At 46.3% G+C, this 22941-nt stretch overlaps 2 protein-coding genes across 3 annotated transcripts in view; one reads left to right on the top strand and one right to left on the bottom strand.

Annotated features, from left to right (window-relative positions):
* Window positions 1–6764: 6764 nt before the first annotated feature.
* LOC140524464 (actin, alpha skeletal muscle-like) lies at window positions 6765–15362 on the top strand. Its single transcript, XM_072638936.1, has 7 exons — window positions 6765–6822; window positions 7893–8038; window positions 9461–9785; window positions 10509–10670; window positions 12450–12641; window positions 13546–13727; window positions 14896–15362. The coding sequence occupies exons 2-7, from the start codon at window positions 7910–7912 to the stop codon at window positions 15037–15039; spliced, it is 1134 nt and encodes a 377-aa protein (XP_072495037.1). The 5' UTR covers window positions 6765–6822; window positions 7893–7909; the 3' UTR covers window positions 15040–15362.
* The window catches only part of NAA40 (N-alpha-acetyltransferase 40, NatD catalytic subunit), a 26945-nt gene continuing 15413 nt past the window's right edge, over window positions 11410–22941 (bottom strand). The window contains exon 8 of one of the 2 annotated variants that reach the window (XM_072638934.1): window positions 11410–12740. In XM_072638934.1, coding sequence (XP_072495035.1) covers window positions 12701–12740 — 40 coding nt within the window. In that variant the 3' untranslated portion in view covers window positions 11410–12700. Of the gene's footprint in view, window positions 12741–22581; window positions 22929–22941 lie in introns of those variants that run through there. The other variant, XM_072638935.1, reaches the window with a different exon arrangement.

Here is a 22941-nt window from a genome sequence, read left to right as displayed (position 1 = left end):
TGGAGGGGAGGCTTGAGGCAGGGGAAGAAATAGCAGAACCCTGGGGTGGGGGTGAAGGGTGAAATAGAACCTGCCACACTTTGGGGGGTAGGGGCAGGGAAATGTTAACATAAAGTAAAACAACTTGGAGCAACTCAAAACCTTGGATCAATGCACTGACCAGTCATGTTCCAGAAAAATCAGGAAACTTGCTACCCATATTTTTGTTCTGTTTTGTTTTGTTCGGTTTTTTTATCTGTTGTTTTCCACAATAGTATTTTATTTTTCCAATTACATGTAAAGATAATTTTCAACATTTATTTTTGTAAGATTTGGGGTTCCAAATTTTTCTCCCTCCCTCCCAGCCCCCCTACCCAAGACAGCAAACAATCTGATACATGTACAATCATATTAAACGTATTTCCATATTAGTCATGCTGTGAAAGAAGAATCAGAACAAAAGGGAAAAACCACGAGAAAGAAAAATTAGAAAAACTGTGAAAATGGTATGTTTTGATCTGCCTTCAGACTCCACAGTTCTTTCTCTGGATGTGGATAGCATTTTCCATCACGAGTCTTTTGGAGTTGTCTTAGATCACTGCATTGCTGAGAAGAGCTAAATCTATCAAAGCTGGTCATCAGACAACGTCGCTGTTAGTGTGTACAATGTTTTGCTGGTTGTGCTCACTTAACTAGTATCAGTTCATCTAAGTTTTTCCAGGTTTTTCTGAAATTTGCCTGATCATCATTTCTTATAGCACAATATTATTCATTTACCACAACTTGTTCAGCCATTTCCCAATTGACAAATTAAATTCCCCTCAGTTTCCAATTCTTTGCCTCCACAAAAAAGCTGTAATCAACATTTTTGTACATGTGGGTCCTTTCCCCTTTTTTATGATCTCTTGGAGATCCAAGTCTAGTAGTGGCTACCCATCTTCTGAAAGAGAGGTGAGGGACCCAAGAATCAGACACAGGCAGTGAATGTATGAATTTGCTTCATTTGACCATGCATATTTGTGTCAAAGGCTTTGTTTTTCTTCTCTTTTTCCACTGAAAATGGGGATGGGAAAAAGAGAGGGGGTAGGGCTAAGGAAAAAAGGAAGGGAGGGAGGGAGGAAGGAAGGAAAGAAGGGAAGGAGAGAGGGGAGAGAAGAGGGAAGGAAGGAAGAAAGGGAGGGAATTAGGAAGGGAGGGAGAAAGGAAAGAAAGGGAACGAGAGAGGAAGGAAGGAAAGAAGAAAGAGTAGCTATTAAGACATTTTTTATTGTACAGAACAGAAGGAAGGTCAGAAAGAGCCATAAACAACTAAGAGAGCTTTGAAAGTTACAAGTCGAATTTATTCTATGTTAAAGGAAAAATGAACTGTACATAATAGAAACCTTCGGCCTCCTGTACAATCCTCTTCTGTTCTGCTTTGTGTTTTGAAATGCCTCTTTTGTTTTGTGTTGTTAAGCCCAGAAAATAAAGTTACAAATAAAGGAATGAATGCATAAGACAACAGCCTTCAGCCTCAGCACAGTCAGGAGCTGGGTCAGAGGGCTCCTGAGTGGACCCTGGCTGGTGGGCAAGCTCTTTCCCATCCTGGGTTTGTGAGCATCTGCATGCTCCCCATGTCCCAAGACTTCCAAAGCACAAGTCACTCCCAGGCATGATTCTCACCCAAACACAGCCAGTGGGTTAATCCTAGCTAAGTGGGACCTGTATTCTAGAAATGCCCCCCCCCCTTCCACCCTGTCCGCTCCAATGAGATTTCTGCTTCCATATCCTCAACATGTTGGTTAATGTACAATTAAAAACACCCAGGCTTTGGTCCTTCCTGGCAGTGGAAAATCTTGATTCCTGCATGGAAGAGGAGGTCATTTTCCATGACTCCTCCTTCCCTGATCCCACTCACAGAGAGCCAGCCATTCCCTCGACCTGGTGGTTCCCCACAAATGCACCACTTGCAGGTGGATGAACTCTGAACTGTCCTTTCCAGATCACAATTTTGTTTCATTCCACTTCTCTGCCTGCCTTGCAGGCTGGGACCTCCAACCCTTCTTTCCCAGGCCATTCCCCCCTGAATTGGTCAAATTCTCCTCCCTTCTTTCTCTCTTAGGAAACTCCCCATCATTCTCCTCTCTTGTGTCCTGTCACTGACTTTGCCAGGTCCAGCCTCAGCTTTGCATCTTTCCCATCATCTGTTTGCTGTTTTCTTCCTCCTCCTGTGCTGCTGATGTTACTGGAGAGAATTAGGAAGCCGTGATGCCTGGATCCTCTACAAATGTATGTTATATGACCTCCCCTGGACCTTCACTGCAACAAGGCAATCCTTTTACACCTCTCTAACTGACTCCCTTTCCCACTCCCCACAGCAGACTTTCCAGACCTTTTAACCTTCCCCAAACTTCTCATGGCTCTGTCCTCCAGCCTCTCCTTGACCCCAGTGAGACTCTTGTCCATATTTCACTGACAGCTCCCTCTTCTCCCCTTCTCCTCCTCCTCATCTCACAGTTCCTAGAAACAATCCATCACTAACTTCTCCTTTGCCTTCCTCTCCCATGAGGGCTCTTCTCCTCACCAAAGTCAGCCCCTCTACATGCGTGCACCATCCCATTCCACCTTGTCTTCTCCAGTACATTGCCACTCTACTTTTCCCACTCTCTCAGTTATCTTCAAGCTCTCTAGTCTACTTGCTGCTTGCCTACACCCCATGTCTGCCCCATCCTCCAAAAATCCTTCCTTGACCTACCCATCCCTGTTAGATATCATCCCAGTTCCCTCCTCCCTTTGGTGGCCAAACTCCTTGAAAAGCTGTCTACAATAGATGGCTTTTTTTCCTTTCTACAGTCTGGTTTCTGACCTCATCATTCAACCAAAACTGCTCTCTCCAAGGTCACACTCTTAGTGGCCAAATCCAATGACGTTTTCTCAATCCTTGTTCTCTCACCTCTGTGCAGGCTTGAGCACTGGTGATCACTCTCTCTTCTTTAATATTCTCTCCTCTCTACATTTTCCAGATACCTCTCTCTCTTCCTCTGTTTCTGTTTCTGTCTCTGTCTCTCTGTCTCTGTCTCTCTCTCTCATCTGCTTCTCCTCCTACTTCTCTGACCACTCCTCCTCTGTTTCCTTTGCTAGATCAGCTCATGTCTACTGGCCAACTTTGGATATGTCCCAGGACTCTGTCTTTGGGCCCCCTTCTCACTAGGTTCCCTGTATTTAGTGATCATCTCTCTAGGCTGATGATTCTCAGGTACACGTGTTCACACTGACCTCCCTGCTGACCTCCAACTGTTTATTGGACATGTAGAACCAGATATCCCACAGATATAGGAAAGTCAACATGGTCAAAGCTGAACTCATCTTTGCCCCCAAACTCCCTCCTCTTCCCACCTTCCTGTTCCTGTCCTGGGCTCCCCCATCCTCCCAGTCTCCTATACTTATAGGTTAGGTCTCATCTTCAACCCCTCCCTCTTGCTCTCCCCCTCCATATCCAATCTGGTACCAAAGTTGGTTCATTTTAACCTCCCTAAGGTCTCTCGAATCTGCCCCCTTCTCTCCTCTGACGCTGCCACAGCTCTGGTGCAGCCCTCCTCACTTTGTGCCTGGATTCCTGTTGGTTGGTTGCTTGCTTGCTTATTGTCCTTTATTCTTGAAGACCAAAATGACATCACCATGACATGGGTGATGCCTTTTGATTCGTGCGTAAATTGGATTTAAGTGAGGCAGAGTTGCACAAAGTCATCAGTCTCACTGTCTACTCCAGAGTCATCATAGTCCAGTGGCAGGACAGAGTCAAGACAACTGGTGATGACTCAGGATGCAGTGGATGACCTTGGTGTCTTCGATGTCTAACCAAGCTCTAAGCGCTCCACATCGCCTGCTTCATCTGCCTTCATGGATGTTGGAACAAATTGTTCTTATCCACCCATTCTACCAGGGGAAGTCTTCACATGCTTAGAGTAGACACCCCCCCAACTCACCAGTGGGTTTGAGACCTGTCGTTTACCCTCAATCCGGTTTGACCTGTCTGCTGAATGGTTTACCGGGGTGTGGCCGCTGTGCATGCTGCAGTTTCTTGGAGCCACAGGTGAGTTGAGTGGAACAGGTGGACACCAAAGGTAGAGAGAGCCCCAAAAAGGGCTCGGTAGCCAACCCACCAAAGGTACTGGTCCTCCCTGAACACACCCTACACCCCAAATCCAGGTAATCTCCCACTGGAGGCTCAGCCTTCTTCCGGTCTCTCCCTATCCCTCCTCCTGCTGCCCAGATATCAAAGCAGTCTTCCTAAAATGCACGTCTAATCAAGTGACCTCCATTCAGTAAACTCCAGGGGCTTCCTATCACCTCCAGGATAAAATACAAAGTCCTGGGTTTGGCATTAGAATCCCTTCCCTAGCCTGCTCCTGCTTTCCCAATCTTCTCACGCTTAACTCCCTGCCCGGTCCTCTTGGATTCAGTGACACCAGCCTCCTGACTGCCATTGCACAAGACACTCTATTTCCAGACTCAGGGCATTTTCTGACTGGTGCCCGATGCCTGGCACTCCCTTTCTCTTCATCTCTGCCTCCTGAATTCAAGTCCCAGTTAAAATCCCACCTTCTACAGGAAGCTTTCCCTGATCTCCCTTAATTCTAGTCATTTCAATGAGTGCTTTCCTTCTGAGATTATCTCCAGCTCATCCTGTGTATGGAGTGTTTGTACATCATTGTTGCTAGTTGCTTCCTCCTTTAGACTGTGAGCTCCTTGAGAGTGGGGACTGTGGCACAGTGCCTGGTACACAGTAGGACACAGAGCCTGGCACACAGTAGGACACAGTGCCTGGCACATAGTAGGACAGGACCCCAACCCCAGCCTGCACCAAGCAGACTGGCCTTCCAAGCCAAGGGCCAAAGGAGGGCATGTCCCTCCCGAGTCAGCTCCACTAGCCTGCTCCCTCCCACCTTCTCTAGCCCAGGCTTTCCTCCTCTGGCTGCCCCCACTGACCCGACCTTGCTTCTCCCTAGATGGGCAACTCTGGTGTGCTTTCACCCTGAGCTCTCCTGCTTCCTCATAAGGGACGGAACTCACATTTGCCCCCTGGGCTATTCCTGGCTGGGCGTTAGCTCACCAACCCCTGGCCACATACACACCCCAACCCCCCACTCTGATTCCTTGGTATTTTTAATCTCTGCTGGCCTCAGCCTCTTCTCAAGGCAAGGAGTGTCCCCTGGCATCTCTGCAGCCCACACTCAGGGACCTGCTCAGTCCCCTCCCCCACCGCTGACCAACCCAAGAATCCTGGAACCCCCTCCCCCCCACTTCCTGCCTTGACATCGGGGGTGCTCCAGGACTCTTGGGCCACTTCCATCTGGGCCCATGTAGACTGCTCTGAGGAGAGGCAGGGAGGCTGGGACCCCAGGAACCAAGGGGGTACCTCTTTACCTCTGTCTAGTATTCTCCCATTGTCCTATCTACCTAAAATAGGGCTCAAATTCCAGATGCCCAAATCTAGGGCTGGAAGGCACCTCCAAAGTCGTCTAGTCCTATCCTGCCCAATGCCATTCAGGTTAGAAGTGTTCAGGGTTGGGAACCAGTACCTCAAACTCCCCAGTTCTTTTGGTTAAGTACTCCTGCTAGGTAGTAGGTAGACAGCAATGGCAACAGTGCTTGCTCTCAGGGGGCACAGAGGGCATAGGGAAAGAGTGGACGGAGGGACAAGTCTTAGAAGCGATGACCTGGGTGCAGATCTTGCCTCTGAGACACAGTGTGACACTTCCCTTCTCAGAGTCCCAGGTTTCAGATGTAAATCACAGAGGAGTAGGGCATCTGTACTGGGGATGGAATTTTCATATTGGGAGGTCCCTGGACAGAAGAAAATCCCAGGTCTAGACAAAGCAAAAAGGAATTTCAAGAGGGTAAGACTGCTAACATGGGGAGGCATGAAGAAAGGTTAGGTCTCGAGGCAGCACTTGGGCTGAGTTCTAATCCCTTCTAGACCTAATCGATGAAGCTGTGGTCCTTTGATAGAAGCTAAAGAAATTCAGTTCAACCTGCATTTATTAACCACCTACTACATGTAATAACTGTCTCATGGCAAGATTACAGGCAGGCACTGGGTTGTAGGGTGGGAGGGAGAAGGTTGGGTATATTTTTTGGAAGGAGCAGGGCTTTCTTGGCACCTGCAGATGCTACCAGTGACTGCCTTCTCATCTTACACGGAGGGCCCGCTGAGGGGAGGGGGGTGGGCCTGAGGGGAAGAAGGACTTGTATCTCTTGGGGTCAGTTGAGTACAGGGGAGCTTCTCTGGGCTTTGGCTTTCCCAGTCACCCCAGTCTGCTCCCAGTAGCCTCTGCCCTTTTTCTCACCTAGAATTCTGCTGAGCCAACCCTCCACCCCTCTGCCCCTTCTCTCTCTTTACTGTCCCCTCCCTCTGACCTCTCGGTCCCTCTGGCCCTAAGAGGAGGAAAGCTCCAAGAATAGTCCCCTAAAAACTTGTCAGGGGGCACAGAACGTACATATCAAGGAAAGAAGGCTAGTCCCACCAGAAGGCATTGTCCCATACCAGAACCCTGCTTACCCATACATGGACAGCAGGAGCAACCCCAGGAGGGAAGGGTGCCCAGAGCCAAGGGGCTGAGACTGGGATAGCCACCCTAACAGCCTTGCCTTGCCCATGAAAGGTCCCTGCTGGACAGCTGCTCTGGACCTTGTCCAAATATGGAGCCCTTGAGACTGCCACCCCTCAAGGGAGGGGTGAGGGGATCCAATGATCCGGCACTCCTCCTCCCTCTACACTCAGGTATAAATACCCCAGGGCAGCCCTGACCTCGACCACCTGCCAGTTTTCTTCTCCCAGAACTTCTGAGCCCGCAGGAGCTGGTAAGAACTTAGGAATGCCTAGCCTTCCGCTGGCTTCTCTTCTGGTGAGGTTGGAGATGGAGACCCAGCTGTTTGACATAGCGCAGGGAAAATCTCATCTTGGCTAGACGGGAACCCAGGGGAGCAAGAGCATTCCAGCAGCCCTAAGAGTCTCTGAGAAGGGATGCACATATGTCACTAGGCATAGGAGAGAGGGAGAAACAGAGGAGAGAAGAGAAGAGAGGAAGAAGGAGATAGAGAGAAAGGGAGAGGGAGAGGAGCAGAAGGAGGGAGGGAGAGGGATGGGGAGAGACACAGGGACAGAAAGGAGAAAGCAGATTTCCCCTCTGGGAGCCTGGCAGCCCACCTTAGGACTAGCACTAAGAGTTGGATGGAGTGGGGGTCTTGGGGGACTCAGGCACTATTTCTCACACTTACTATGTGCCTGGAATTGAGCTAAGCACTAGGTACACAATGAGATGCAAAATAAACAAATAAATAGATGCCCCCCCCTCCCCCGCTCCGAGAGCTCCCTTTCTGAGGGGAAATTTTGGTTTTTCCCAAACGAACGGATCAGGATTGGGGGGGGGGGGGAGGGGGCACTGCTCAGGGCAGTTGCTTTCCATGGTCCTAGAACAGGAAAGAAAATGCGGGAAAGGTAGAGGATTTTGTTGGGTCTGAGGACTCGAGTTCATATCCTGACCGGCCGCTCCTCCCAGTATTTCGGCGGGCCAGCCCCTGCCTTCTTTCTCTCTAGACCTCAACTGTCATCCCCTGCACAATGAGCACTAGCCAGCCTATCGCAGCCCTGAGTTAGAGGCCTGGGATCCTGAGATAGTTAGAGGCTGGGGTGCCGCAGATCTGAGGCTAGAGACAGGGGCATCCCTTTGTTCTCTAGGAAAGTTTAAAAAAAAAAAAGGGCTGGTTTTCTGGGCAAAGAAGAAAAGAATTCAGCCCGTGCCGCCCTCCCCCCGCCCCACATCCCCCGCTAACCTTAACCAGGCTGCTCCAAGGTGGGCCACCCAGGAGGAAGAGAGGGGAGGGGGCAGACACCCAAGGCCTCCCCCTTCACTTGGCCCTTTCCCTCCCAGCCACAACCGCTGCCACCATGTGCGACGAGGACGAGGTCACCGCGCTGGTCTGTGACAATGGCTCTGGGTTGGTGAAGGCTGGCTTCGCCGGGGACGATGCCCCTCGAGCTGTGTTTCCCTCCATTGTGGGCCGGCCCCGCCACCAGGTACGGAGCTTGGAGGGAGGAGGGAGTGAACGAGAGGGGACCGGAGAGAGACAGAGAAATACATAGTCAGAGATGAGACAAGAGACAGAGATACAGTCAGAGAGACAAGAGACAGACATCAGAGAGAAGTGAGGGGGAGAGAGATGGAGGAGGGAAGGAGGGAGGGAGACAGACAGAGAACCTAAGCACTCCCACGAGAAGCCACCTCCTCCCCCTCCTTCCCCTCCTCTTCCCCCTCCTCTTTCCCCTCCCCCTCCCCTTCTCCTCCCCTTCCCCTTTCTCCTCCCCCTCCCCCTCCTCCTCTCCCTCCCCCTTCTCCTCCTCCCCTTTTTCTTCCTCCCCCTCCCCCCTCTTCTCCTCCCTTCTACTCCTTCCCCCTTCTCTTCCTCCTCTCCCTCTCCCTCTCCTCTCTCCTCTCCCCCTCCCCCTCCCCCTCCTTCCTACTCCTTCCCTCTCCTCTTCCTCCTCCCTTTGCCCCTCCTCCTTCTCTTTCCCCTCTCTTCCTCCCTCTCTCCCTCCTCCTCTTCTACCTAGCCTCTCCCAGCTCTGGCTGGGCAATGCGGTGAGAGGAGCTTTGTCCTCGAATCCTTCCCGTCCCTTCCTCGCACCCCCCACCCCCACCCCTGTTCTCTCGCTCCCTCCCCGCTTCTGACTCTATCGAGCCGAGGCTGGAAGAGGAGAGTTGGAATCCTCAGGTGCTTTGCATGGGTGCAGCCCAGCTGTGTGAACTTGGACAAGTCATTGGCCCCCTCTTTGGGTTTCGGTTTCCTTGTCTGTAAAAGGAGGGGGGTTGACCCAAATGGTCTAGCAAAGGTCCCTTCCAGCTCCAAATCCAGTATCCCTTGTATTCGAAAGGCAGTTAAGGAAAGAATGGATTAGAAGTGTTCCGCTCCGTCCTGGAGGAGAGATAGGAAGCCTGGACCTGGGGTAGAGGGGCGCAGGTCTGTAGGAAAAACCCTTCCCAGCCCTGAGAGGTGTTTGAGGGGACAATGAGCTGCCGGGGCAAGAGGGTTCCCTGTAACTGGTGAAGGGATGTGAGCAGAGGCTGCGTGCTGGAGGACGATTCTTGGTCAGGCACGGGAATTCCCCTTCCGCTGAGATTCGGAAGATGTCACTTCCTTCTCTGAGCCTCAGTTTCCTAGTTTGTAAAAGGGGGATAATATTTGCACTAGTGATCTGACAGGGTCTGGGGGAACAAAGTACCTTTTAAAACTTAAGAAGGAAGCGTTCTGGTTTGTAACTCCTTCGGCCCTTTACAGTCCTCCCCATCTAAACTTTGACAGCCTCAAAGGGGATTCTTGTTGCTTCCCCAAAGCCTGAGCTGGGGCGGGCCGGGGGCCAGGGCCTCGGGCTTCCTTCCTTGTCCCTGTGTCTCCCTGCCTGGACGCTCTCCGACGCTTGGCCCTGTTTCCCGATCTCCAGGGCGTCATGGTAGGTATGGGGCAGAAGGATGCCTACGTTGGTGACGAGGCTCAGAGCAAAAGGGGCATCCTGACTCTCAAGTACCCCATTGAGCATGGCATCATCACCAACTGGGACGACATGGAAAAGATCTGGCACCATACGTTCTACAATGAGCTGCGAGTGGCCCCTGAGGAGCACCCGACGCTGCTCACCGAGGCCCCCCTCAACCCCAAAGCCAACCGTGAGAAGATGACCCAGATAATGTTTGAGACCTTCAACGTGCCAGCCATGTATGTGGCCATCCAGGCTGTGCTGTCCCTTTATGCCTCTGGCCGTACCACTGGTGAGTCGGGATCTTGGGGATACCCACTGCGATCCTCCGGGCCCCAGGACTCCTCTTCAGTCCTCCTCCCCTGGCCAACCCTCCCAGAACTGCTCCCCAAGCTCCATCCCCAGGACCCCTCCCTAGCCTCACCCCCACTTCCTCCGGAGTCTCACCCCAACCCTCCCTCAATAGTCCCCACCCTCGACCCCTCCTCAATGGTCCCCATCCCCAGGGTCTCCCCTAGCCCCACCTCAGACTCCTCTGGAGCTTCACCCTAACCCCTCCTCAAAGATCCCCATCCCCAGGACCCTCTCTTCCCCCAAGACGCTTTCTCAGTGGTCCCCCACTCCCTCATCAATGGTTTCCTTCCTCAGAATCCCCTTCTTAGACCCCTTCCCCTCCTCCTCAGTTTCCCCTTCCTTCAGACCCCAAACATACAGCCTTCTAGATTCATGCTACCCTGTGGCCAAATCTTTGGATGCTCACATCCTCAAATATCTCCAGGCCCTTCAGACCCTAAAGTTTCCCCCTCCCCATTCTTTTCTACTAGCACCAGAGACAGCACTTCCTCTAACACTGCCCCCTTTCCCCCTTTCCTCTGCTCTCTCTTCACTCCCCTCTACTCTGGGTCTGGACCAGGTCAGGTTTGCCCTCTGGGAAGGTGGGCCTGGGGCTTCTGGGCTGAGTGTAAGTGTGTTTGGAGGTGGGACTCTAAGGGTCTGTGTGCCCTGCCCCCTACAGGCATAGTGTTGGACTCTGGAGATGGTGTGACTCATAATGTCCCTATTTATGAGGGCTACGCTCTGCCCCATGCCATCATGCGCTTGGACCTGGCAGGCCGAGACCTCACTGACTACCTAATGAAGATCCTCACAGAGCGGGGCTACTCCTTCGTCACCACCGGTGAGCCCTCCGTGGGCCCCTGAGCTCCCACTCAGCCATCACTCATGGCACCCAGCCCCTGCCCCTACTTGCAGACTAAGGTCCTTGCAGAGACTAAGCCATCCTTCACCATGCATCAAATCATCTGCAGCAGCCCCCAAAGCCTTGACCATCTCCAATGTAGGCAGCTCCCCATCTTCCATTGGCCAGTCCCCATTTTTGGATAGCTCAGGTCAGGAGGAGGGCCTTTCTGAGACTGACCCAGAATCTACTTCTGGAAACTTCAGTGAACCCTTACATAGTGTCAGATCTGGAAAAGAGGTTGGCTCCAGGTTTGTTTTCTGGAGCCAAGAAGAACATGGTAACCTGGAAAGAAGGCTAAATTAGGAGTCAGAGAACCTGGATCTGAATCCCACTTCTTCCATCTGCTACCTAGATGACCTTGCCTGAGTAACTTTCCGCTGTGGTGCCTCAGTTTCCTCATCTATAAAATGAGGGGGTCCTTCCACCCCTAAATCAGATATGATCCTAAACCTAATCCCTTTTCCAGACAAGTCTTTCTCATACTTATCACACCTATCATGGTACTACAGGTCAAATGACCCTCATTTTACACAAGAGGAAACTGAGACCCAGAAAGCTATAACTTATAAATAGCAGAGCCAGAATTTAAATCTTAGTTCTCTAACCCTGAAGCAAATGCTCTCCAAAACCTTCTCCACCACATCGCTGTGCCACACAGATATAGTAACAATAATTATCGATAATAATAAGCTAACCTTTATTAAGTGCTTTTGATCAGATATAGTCTGAGCAAGCCAGAAAAGAGCCAGGTTATCTATCACTTGCCAAGTGCTAGACACTGTTCCTGGACTGTCAGCTAGAATGGAATCCTGTTTTATTTTCTTGTATTGTAGCTGAAGTGCTCTCCTGACTGATAATGAGCTTACTCAGTCCTCCTGCCCCTCACTCCACCACCACTAAGCTTGTTTCTCATTAACTTCCCTTAAGCTGTATCTCCTTGGGTCTGTCATGAATCCTACATTTAGTGCTGGAAGGAATCTTAGTGATCCTCCCAACTACACCTTCCTTTTCTGGATGGAGGAGGCAGACACCCAGAGGAATTGACTGTCAGAGAGGAAGTGTGGCTTAATGGAGAGAGTGTTGGATTTGGAGGGAGGAAACCCAAGGTTAAAACACCCTTTCTGATAGTCAGGCAGCACTCGAGCATTTATTCGGTTACAACAAGGTGCCGGATATGGTGCTCAGTACTGGAGATATGCACTGCCTGTCCTTGGGAAGCTTCCACTCCATCCATGGAGATGGTGAGTCCAACACTGTCCATGTGAGACATGGACAAGACATTCAATCTCCCTGAGTCTGAAAAATGGAGAGGATAGTTCCTGCCTTGAGGATTCAGATGAGATCAAGTTGCTAAATTGGTTACAATTGGCTAATGGAGCAGGGGTTAACCAAGGCCAGGGCATAGATGCCTAGAGCTGGAAGAGGTCATCCCCACTCATGGGAAAAGGGAGGCCCAGGGATGGCAAGGAATTTGTCCAAGATCACACAGTGAGCCTCGTTGAGGTTGGGGGGATGGAGTTGGTACTTAAACCCAGTCCCTTGGCCAACAGATTCCCCATTCTTTCCTCTTGAGTCATAAAATCCTGGTGCTGATTGCAGAAAGACTGACCTGTCCCTTATAGGGGTACACAGGAGTTGAGCCTCATAGACCTGGGTGCATGCCACAGGCCTGTCTCTCCCATCTCTCACCTGTTTGCCCTCTCCCTCCTCAACCAGCTGAGCGGGAGATCGTGAGAGACATCAAGGAGAAGCTGGGCTATGTGGCCTTGGACTTTGAGAATGAGATGGCTACAGCTGCCTCCTCCTCCTCTCTGGAGAAGAGCTATGAGTTACCAGATGGTCAAGTCATCACCATCGGCAATGAGCGCTTCCGATGCCCCGAGACTCTCTTCCAGCCTTCCTTTATAGGTGAGTTATCCAGTTAGGGGAGGGCAGCCTTCAGCTTAATTCTGCCAGTCTGGGCACAGTCACCAGGAATCTCTCTGCCTGCCTTCCCCTGGCCACAACCTGTAAAACAATAGCTCATATTTCCATGGTGCTAAAAACGTGAAATCCTGGGATGGAAGCAGTAAATACTCCATGCCATTTTATAGATGAGGAAACTGAATGCTGAGTAAGTGTCAGAACCGGGCCAGAAACCCAGATAGCCAACCAAGCCTATGGTTCCTTCTACCAGAACACTGAGCTCCAGGTCAGAGCTCCTAGGCTGGGATCTTGAATCTTTGTGACCTTGGATAAATCCTTTTCCTTCTCGGGGCCTCAGACTGCAGAATGAAAGGCCTTGTGGTAACCTTTTAGTCCTTGATCAGACCAGCCAAAATGTAGCATGTTGTCTCCATTTACTTCTGTCCCTGACATCCCTCCTCACTCTTTCTTGAGTCCCTTTTACAGGGAAGAAGAGACATATTTTTGAGGGGGGCATTGATAGACCAGTCACAGAGCAGAGTGGATAGAGTCCAAAACTTGGAGTCAAGAAGACCTGGGTTTGATTTCCACTTACAACACTTACTTGATCTGTGACAATGGGCAAATCTCTTAACCTCTCTATGATTATTTCTTGGGCTATAAAATGAAATACTTCCTATAACACCAACATCACAGGCTTAGCAACCTTAAAGTGGCACTGAAATGTTTGTTATTCCTGCTGTCCAGCAGCAGCACCAGCAGGGGCAGTTCCGGGTTGATATTCTCATAGATACCTGTACCCCAGAAAATCCTAGAAGAGAAACTGGGCCTAGGTCTCCTGGGAAGTGGGAAACTTGGGTCACAAAGCCCGAGTCACACAATGACTTCCTCTTCCCCTCTCCCCTAGGCATGGAGTCTGCTGGGATCCATGAGACCACCTACAACTCCATCATGAAGTGCGACATCGACATCCGCAAAGACCTTTATGCCAATAATGTCTTGTCTGGTGGAACTACCATGTACCCTGGAATCGCTGATCGGATGCAGAAGGAAATCACAGCCTTAGCCCCCAGCACCATGAAGATCAAGGTAGGGGAAGGTGGGGGCAGGGGAACTGAGCAGAGCTGAATACTCCTGGGCATGGCGGGGAGGGGAACAGTGGTGGACAGTCCCCCACCTCCTCAGTCTGGGACAGAAGCTGCCTTTCTGGCAGTTGAGGAGAAGCTGTGGTTCCCAACAGCTCTTCAGAACAGATTGGATTCCTTGGCAAACTAGCAATAGCACAAATCCAGAAGGAACCCTCCTGGACTGGCCCCTTTCCCAGAGCCAAGGATGTGAAGGTTGGCATTCTTGCCTCTGGCTAGTAAGAGTCTGAGATGCCAGAGGATTGACAGCCATGGTGGTGGGCTCTCACAAGGCTTCAAAAGAGGGAGGGAAGAGCCCAGGCTTCTGATCCTCCCCGACAGTCACCTCTTTGATGCTCTGCTCCCAACAACCTGGGCACGGGCGAGTAATGGTTATTTAAGGTGGAAGGGACCTTAGATAGAGATCACTTATTTCAGCTCCCTTAGGTTACAGAGGGGGAAACTGAGGCCCAGGGAAGTTAAAAGACTTGTCCAAAGTCATACTGTGACTTAGTGGTAGAGCTGGGAGCAGAACCCAGTTTGATTTCCAGCTGAGGATTTTTCCATCATATCCCACCATCTTCCTCAATTCAATGACTAAAAACCTGATTCCCATCATGAAAATGGCCGAGGACCTCAACAGAGGGAAAGGCCTTTGAGGTCACAGGCTCCAGGGCAGGAAGGGCACTTTGAGTCTATTGAGATTGGGGCCCAACTGTGTTTCCCTGGGACCTCCCAGTGAGGAAACTTTACCAGTGTGGCTGGCACCTTGAACTGCCTAGAGCAGCTCAGGATCACCCAGCCAGCACGTGTCCAAGGAGGGATCTGCCCCCGGGTCTTCCTGGCTTCCAGGCCAGCTACCTTGATCCCAGAGACATAGTACCTCTCCCCAAACAACTGGTACTGAAGCCTGGATGTGGGAGGTACCCAAGGGCCTTCTGACCCCTCCCAGGCATCTGATTTACTTTTTGTCAATGGGAGAATGCCCTATCCCCCAATCCCGGGAGCTGGTTTGAGATGCCAGGAAAGTATCCAAGCAGTCACGTCCAGATTGTGCCCTAAGCATGGTCCCCACACAAACCAACCCAAGAAAGGGCTCTGCTGAACGCATACCACCTCTTCTCTTCCCTCAGATCATTGCTCCCCCTGAGCGCAAGTACTCTGTCTGGATTGGGGGATCCATTCTGGCTTCCCTGTCCACCTTCCAGCAAATGTGGATCACCAAGCAGGAATATGATGAGGCCGGCCCCTCCATCGTGCACAGGAAATGTTTCTAAGTTCTCTGCCACGCTGCCTCCTCTCACTGCTGTCCTCGGCCCTTTCCTGTCCCATTGCCTCTTTCCAGTCTCACCAAAGCACATGCCTGCCATCTTTTCTGCCTGGGCTGCTGCCCGCTCTGGCCAAGGAGCAGCCACCATGGCTATGGTGAAGGGAGACTCATTTCCTCTTCCTCCTTGGCAGGTGTCATTGCCAATGGTCATCCCCTTCTATACTGGTCTCAGCTATAACTCTGGCATGGGCAGGGGCAAAGGCAAGGGATCTTTCTGGGAGAGGGAAACAATCTATTTTCAATGTCACAATAAAATGTTGGAAAGGAAAACAGTGTCCATTATCCAATTAGCATCTGTATACAGCATGTCATGTCTGGATGGGCTCATCCTCCTCCAGGAGGCCTCCCCAAGGCCACACCCTTTGGCTCAGGTGCCCCTATTACTGCTTGTTCAGATCTAACATTACCTTAGATGGGGATGGGGGAGGAGGGAGCAAAGAGAGGCCTTTGAGCTGCTGAGTTTCTGTCCAAGGGATAGGAGTGTAGGGTTACGGTGGCATAACATGGTCAAGATATCTCAACTTTATGCCTTCAATTGAAGATAGTTGATTTACACGTCTTCATTCATTTATACAAGGATCAAACTGGGAGCACCCAAGCCTGTGAGTTTTTCTACAATTAGAGCATCTAGAATAATGCAATGTCAGAGGTGGAAGGCACCTTAGAGAATATCTAGTCCAACCCTCCTTTTACAGATAAGGAAACTGAGGCCCGAAGAGAGGAAATGTCAAAGGTCAGATGGTGACCAAGTAGCAAAACCAGAAAAAAACTTGGGTCCTTCTGACTGCTAATCTGATAATCCTCCCATCATTCAGGTATCTTGGGGGACAAAGGGCAAAAGATATGGAATGTGAGCCCTAGGACCTCCCAACCATCAGATATAAGAATTTGAGAAATATGGGAAGATTTGGAGGAAGTGAAGCTAAGCAGAGACACCATGATGAGAGGCTATCTAGTCCTCATGCTAAGTGACTTGTTGAAAGGGTTAGACTAGATGGGTTCTTTCTAGCTCTCCATTTGTGACCCTAAGACTATAGCATTGTGAAAGGAAAAAACCCCAAAAGACCCCTGGACTTGGATTTGTTGTAATTAGAGGAGATTATAATCCCTTCATTTGTTCTGTTAGCCGTGAAGTGGGTGTTAGGGGATGATAGATCTGCAGAGTGGCATACACGGTCCCCTGAGGCCACCGGGTCACTGGATTGACTGAACTTTTTGCTGTTACAACAGAGTTCTGTTGGGGGGGAGGGATCCTACTCTCGGAAAGTAGGTGTGGTGCAAAAACATGAGGCATCTAATAAAACTCTGTTCAAAATAATTTTATAAATACCCCACAGTGTCAGAGCTAGGAGGGCCACACAGAGCACAGAATGTCAGAACTGAGAGAGTCCTTAGAAAAGGGAGCATGAGACTAAAGAAGGCCTTACAATAGAGAGTGACAGAGCTGGGAGCAGTCTTCGAATAGGGAATGTCACAGGAGTCAATGACTATAGTAATTACTGTCTGATAAACCCAAAGACTTCTGGGATAAGAACTCACTATTGGACAAAAACTGTGGGGAAAACTAGAAAATAGTATGGCAGAAACTAGGCTACACCAACATCTTACACCATATACCAAGATAAGGTCAAAATGGGTACATGATTTAGACGTGATACCATATTATGGTGATACCATAAGCAAACTAGGAGAACAAGGAATAGTTTACCTGTCAGATCTATGGAGTATGGAAGAATTTATGATCAAATAAGAGATAGAGAACATTATGAAATGCAAAATGAATAATTTTGATTACATTAAATTAAAAAGTTTTTGCACAAACAAAGCCAGTGTGACCAATATGAGAAGGGAGGCAGAAAGCTGGGAAACAAATTTTATAGCCAGTGTCTCTGATAAAGTCCTCATTTCTCAAATATATAGAGAACTGAGTCAAATTTATAAGAATACAAGTCATTCCCCAATTGGTAAATGGTCAAAGGATATGAACAGGCAGCTTTCAGATGAAGAAATCAAGGCTATCTATGGTCATATGAAAAAATGCTCTAACTCCCTCTTGATTAGAGAAATGCAAATTAAAACAACTCTCAGGTTAAATTAAAATAAATGCAAATTAAAACAACTCACCTCACACCTATCAGGTTGGCTAATATGACAAAACAGAAAAATGATAAATGTTGGAGAAGATGTGGGAAAACTGGAACACTAATGTTTGTTGCTGGAGAGCAATTTGGAACTATGCCCAAAGGGCTCTGAAAATATACATACCCTTTCACCCAGCAATACACTTCTAGGTCTGTATCCCAAAGAAATAATACAAATGGGAAAAGGACCCCCATGTACAAAAATATTTATAGCAGCTCTTTTTGTGGTGGCCAAGCATTGGAAATTGAGGGGATGCCCATCAATTGGGAATGGCTGAATAAGTTATGGTACACGAATATAATAGAATACTATTTTTTCTATAAGAAATGATGAGCAGGAGGACTTCAGAAAACCTGGAAAGACTTGTATGAACCGATGCTGAGAGAAGTGAGCAGAATTAGGAGAATACTGTATACAGCAACAGCCATGCTGTTGATGACCAACTTTGATAGACTTAGCTTTACTCAGAAATGAGAAAAGATCTAAGACAATTCCCAAAGACTCATGAGGGAAAATGCTATCTACATCCAGAGAAAGACCTATGGAGCCTGAATGTAGATCAAAGTACGCAATTTTCATTTTTGTTTGTTTTTTCTTTCTTGTGGTTTTCCCTTTTTGTTTTGATTCTTCTTTCACAACATGACTAATGTGGAAATATGTTAATAATTTTAGATGCATAACCTATATCAAATTATGAGATTCCATCTTGGAGAGGGGGAGAGGAGGGAGAAAAAAATATGGAACTAAAAATCTTATAAAAGTGAATGTTGAAAACTATTTTTACATATAATTGAAAAAAATAAAATACTATTAACTTGGGAGGGGGGAAAGAATAGGGAATGTCAGAGTTGGAAGGTATGAGAATATCATAAAACCAGATCCTCTGAGGTTGCTATTTTAAAATTAGGATTTCTATTTTGGTGTTTGAGGATTTTTAATTTTTTGTGGGTTTTTTTTTTTTGGTTGTATGCTCAATTCATTCATCTGCTCTTTCTCTTTTATTGATCCAGGAGTTTAGAGATAAAAATTTCCTTTTAAATACTGCTTTGGCTACATCTTACAAATTTGTATATTGTCACATTGTTGTCGATATCAGTTGTTTTTCTATGATTTGTTCTTTGACTCCTTCTTTACGATGATCGTTTCTAATTGATTTTTAATATATGCTTCAAAGGCCCTTAATTGAATATAATTTTACTGCATTATGGTCCAAAAATAGTATGTTTAATATTTCTGCTTTTTTGCATTTGTGAGGTTTTTATGCCCATGGCCAATTTTTATGAAGGTGCCATGTGCAGCTGATAAATTAGGTATATTCCTTTCTATTTTTGTTGAATAATCTCCATATATTTATTTTTTCTAAGATTCTATTCCTCTCCTTAATTTCTTTCTTGTTTATGGTTAGATTAATCTAGGTCTTAGAGAGAGTAAATTGAAGTTCCCTATGAGTATAGTTATACAATTTTCTCCGGTAAATAATTTAACTTTTCCTTCAAAAACCTTCAAAAACTTGAATGCTATCATAAAAATGGGAAATGGTCCCACATGTACAAAAATATTTATAGCAGCACTCTTTGTAGTTGCCAAAAACTGGAAGCCAAGGGGATGCCCATCAATTGGGGAATGGCTGAATAAATTATGGTATATGAATGTAATGGAGTACTATTGTGCCATAAGAAATGAGGAACAAGAAGACTTCAGAGAGGCCTGGAAGGACTTATATGACCTGATGCTGAGCAAAAGGAGCAGAACCAGGAGAACTTTGTGCACAGCAACAACCACAGTGTGCGAGAGTTTTTTCTGGTAGGCTTGGAATTTCGTAATAATGCAAGAACTTATTTAAAAAAAAATCCCAATGGTGGTTTTCTAAGGCAAAATGCCTTCCACACTCAGAGAAATACGGAAGTCATTCACAGAATGTAGCAGATCATGTTTGTGTATGTGTGTGTGTGTGGTTTTGTGTATCATGTTTTGATTTGTTATATGATTTCTTCCATTTATTTTAGTTGGACTACATAGCATGACTATAGTGAAAATGTACTCAATAGGAAAGTATATGTAGAACCTATACAGAATTGTATGTGGTCTTGGAGAGGGAGGGGGGTAGTGGGGGGTAGGTGTGGGGGGGGGATAAAACTTAATTTCATGGCAGTGATTGTAAAACATTAAAAAATAATAATAATAAAATAAAATTTAAAAAAAGTCAAAAAAAAAACTTGAATGCTGTGCTATTTAGTGCATCTATGTTCAGTATTGGTATTGTCTATGGTATCTTTTAGCAAGATGCAGTTTTCCTACATCTCTCTTTTAATTGGGTCTATTTTTTGTTTTTGTTTTGTCTGAGAACACAATTGCCACTCTTGCCTTTTTCACTTGAGCTGAAGCAGAACAGATTTTGCTCCAGTCCCTTATTTTAATTGTGTCTTTCTGTTTCAAGAGCACCTTTTGTTAACAACGTATTGTTGGATTCTGGTTTCTAATCCATTCTGCTTTTTCTGTTTTGTGGGTGAGTTCATTCCATTCAAAGCTATGATTGCTAACTCTGTTATCCTCCATCCTGTTGTCTTCTGTTTAACCTTCTTGTACCTTTCTCAAAATTGTTTTGCTTTTGACCACTGCCTCCCTTAATCTACTCTACCAGTTATCAACCTGCCCCCTTTCTTTTAGCCCCTTCCTTTATACTTCCCTGTTGAGTAAGATGAATTTCTAGACTATGTGTATGTATGTGTGTATGTGTGTGTGCACATGTGTGCATATGCATGTGTACGCTTCCCTCTTTGAATCAGTTCAGATGAGGTTCAAGTATTGCCCACTAACCCACACACCACTGCATAAACTCTTCTTTGGGTGGCCCTTTTATGTGAGAGAAGTTTCCCCATTCTTCCTCTCCTGTCTCCCTTCTCCCAGCGCATCCCTCTTTTTCACTCTCCCATTCTTTTGAGATCATCCCTACATAATAGATTCACAGCCCACATTCCAAATATACTCCTAGTTTCCATAATGATGATAATGTTTTTAGGGATACTACATCATCTTCCCTCAGGCAGCTAGGTGGCACAATGGATAGAGTGCAGGCAATCTTCCTGAGTTCAAATCTGATCTCATACATTCATTACATGTGACCTCGGACAAGTCATGATTTACCTCACTACCTCATCAGTAAAATAATCTGGAGAAGAAAATGACAAACCACTCCAGTATCTTTGCCAAGAAAACCCCAAATGGAGTCACAAAGAGTTAGACATGACCAAAATGAATGAACAAGAACCAATACTTTCTCATATGGAAATGTAAACAGTTAAGTCCTTCATGATTTCTCCCTCATATTTAACCTTTTATACTTCTCTTAAGTCTTGTATTTGAATGTCAAATTTTCTTTTCAGCTCTGCTTTCTGAAAGTTCTTTTGGTTACATTTTAAGTTCCAAACTGTCTTCCTCCCCATCCTGCACTAGAGAAGGCCACCATTTGACACAGAATACACAATAATATGTATGCGTGTGCGTATGCACGTGTAATAGATGTGTGTATATGTATAAAACACCATACTACGCATATTTCTATTTATCAATTATTTCTCTGGAGGTGGATATCATCTTCCTTCATAGGTCCCACAATTTTGGTATGTTGTCTCATTATTATCATTCTCTTTAATAAAATTATGTGTTTCTATGATTTGTTCTTTGATCCACTCATTCTTTAAGATTAGGTTATATTAATCTGTGTTCTCATAGTCCCTTACTAAAAATAATTTTATTGCATTATGATCTGAAAAGGATGCTTTGAATATTTCTACTTTTCTGCACTTAACTATAAAGTTCTTATGCCCAAATATATAGTAAATTTTTGTAAAGATATGTACTGCTGAGAAAAAAGTGTATTCCTTTCTATTCCTCCTCAATTCTCTCCAGATATCTATCACATCTAAGATTCTGTTAATCTCCTTGACTTGTTTATCTTTTGGTTAGATTTATCTAGTTCTGAGAGGGGAAGGTTGAAGTCTCCCACTATTATAGTTTTGCCACCTATTCCCACCTGTAATCAATTTAGCTTTTCCTTTTAAAAATGATGCTATGCCATTTGGTGCACATGGGTTTAGTATTGCTAGTACTATTGTTATCTATAGTACTCCTTTATCATAACATAGTTTCCCCATTTCTTTTGTCTATTTGACCTTTAACTTTGTCTGAGATCATGATCGCTACCTAGCTTTTTTTAAAAAATCAGCTGAAGCATAATAAACTCTACTACAGTCCTTTATTCTTACTCTATGTGTATCTCTCATTTTAGTATGTTTTTTTTAATAAACAATATAGTTGGATTCTGGTTTTTAATTTATTTTGCTATTCATTTCCGTTGCGGGTGAGTTAATGCTATTCACAATGTTATGATTACTGGTTGTGTATTTTCCTCCATCTTAATTTTCCTGTTTATCCTTTTCCTTTTTTTATCCTATCCTTTAGACATCCAATTTACTTCTGACCACTGCCTCCCTAATCCACACCCTAAGAATCCCTCCCTTGTCCTATCCCCTCACCATCCTATTTCTCTGTAAGTAGACTTTTGTGCCTTTCTAGACATATATTATTCCCTCTTTAACCCCTTTCTGATGTGAATAAGGTTCTAGCACTACCAACTCTCTACCTCCTTCTGCTCTCCACTGTAACAGTTCTTCCGTTCGTGCCTCATTTGTACTATATAATTGCTCCATTTTATCTCTCCCTACCCAACTTTATTTTTTAGGATCATCCCACCATAGTCAACTCAACCCCAAGTCTTCTCTGTTCTTTCAAACCATCCAAGTAATGATAACATTCTTAAGAATGAACACTTTCCCATATAAAAAGTAAACAGTTTGATCTTATTAAATCCCTTATAACTGGTCCTTTATCTTTACATTATGTATCTTCTGATTCTTGTAGGTCAAATATTCCATTCAGTCCTGGTCATCTCCTCATGAATAACTGAAAGTTATCCTTTTTTTCCTCCCAAGCAGGATCACACTCAGCTTTGCTGGGCAAATTGTTCTTGGTTGCTCTTCAGAATCAAGATCCATGCCCTTCAGCCTTTTATTGTAGAAGCTGCTAAATCTTATCATTCTGATTGTAAGTTCCAGAGTATTTATTATTTCCTACATTTCACATTTTCTTCCCTTTTTTTCCTTTAGTCTTTTTTGTTTTGCTATTTCTTGATGTCTCATGGAGTCATTAGCTTCCACTTGGCCAGTTATGATTTTTAAGGAGTTATTTTCTTCAGTACTTTTTTTTTTTGCATCTCTTTTACCAAGCTGTTAATATTCTTTTCAAAATTTGCTTGCATAACTCTCATTTCTTTTCTAGATTTTTCCTCTACTGATTTTTGAAATGTACACACCCACACACATCTTTATTTCTCTTTAGCTCTTCTAGGAAGAGGTCTTTGGGCTTGTGTCCAATTTTCATTTTTCTTTGAGTCTTTACGATGTTTTTATGTGGTTGTCTTCTGAGTTGGTCTTGCCCTTTCCTCTCACCATAGTAGATATTTAAGATCAGGTTCTTTTTTTATTGTTTGCTCATCTCTTTCAGCAGCTAGGTGACACATTGGATGGAACACCAGACCTGGAGTCCGGAAGACCTGAGTTCAAATCCAGCCCCAGACACTTATTAGCTGTGTGACCCTGGGCAAGTCATTTAACTCTGTTTCCTCAGTCTCCTCATCTGTAGAATGAGC

This window comes from Notamacropus eugenii, chromosome 2, assembly GCF_028372415.1.
Source record: "Notamacropus eugenii isolate mMacEug1 chromosome 2, mMacEug1.pri_v2, whole genome shotgun sequence".
Lineage (NCBI taxonomy): Eukaryota > Metazoa > Chordata > Mammalia > Diprotodontia > Macropodidae > Notamacropus > Notamacropus eugenii.
The sequence above is the reverse complement of the archived record's forward strand: the minus strand, read 5'-3'. Positions and strand labels throughout refer to the sequence as shown.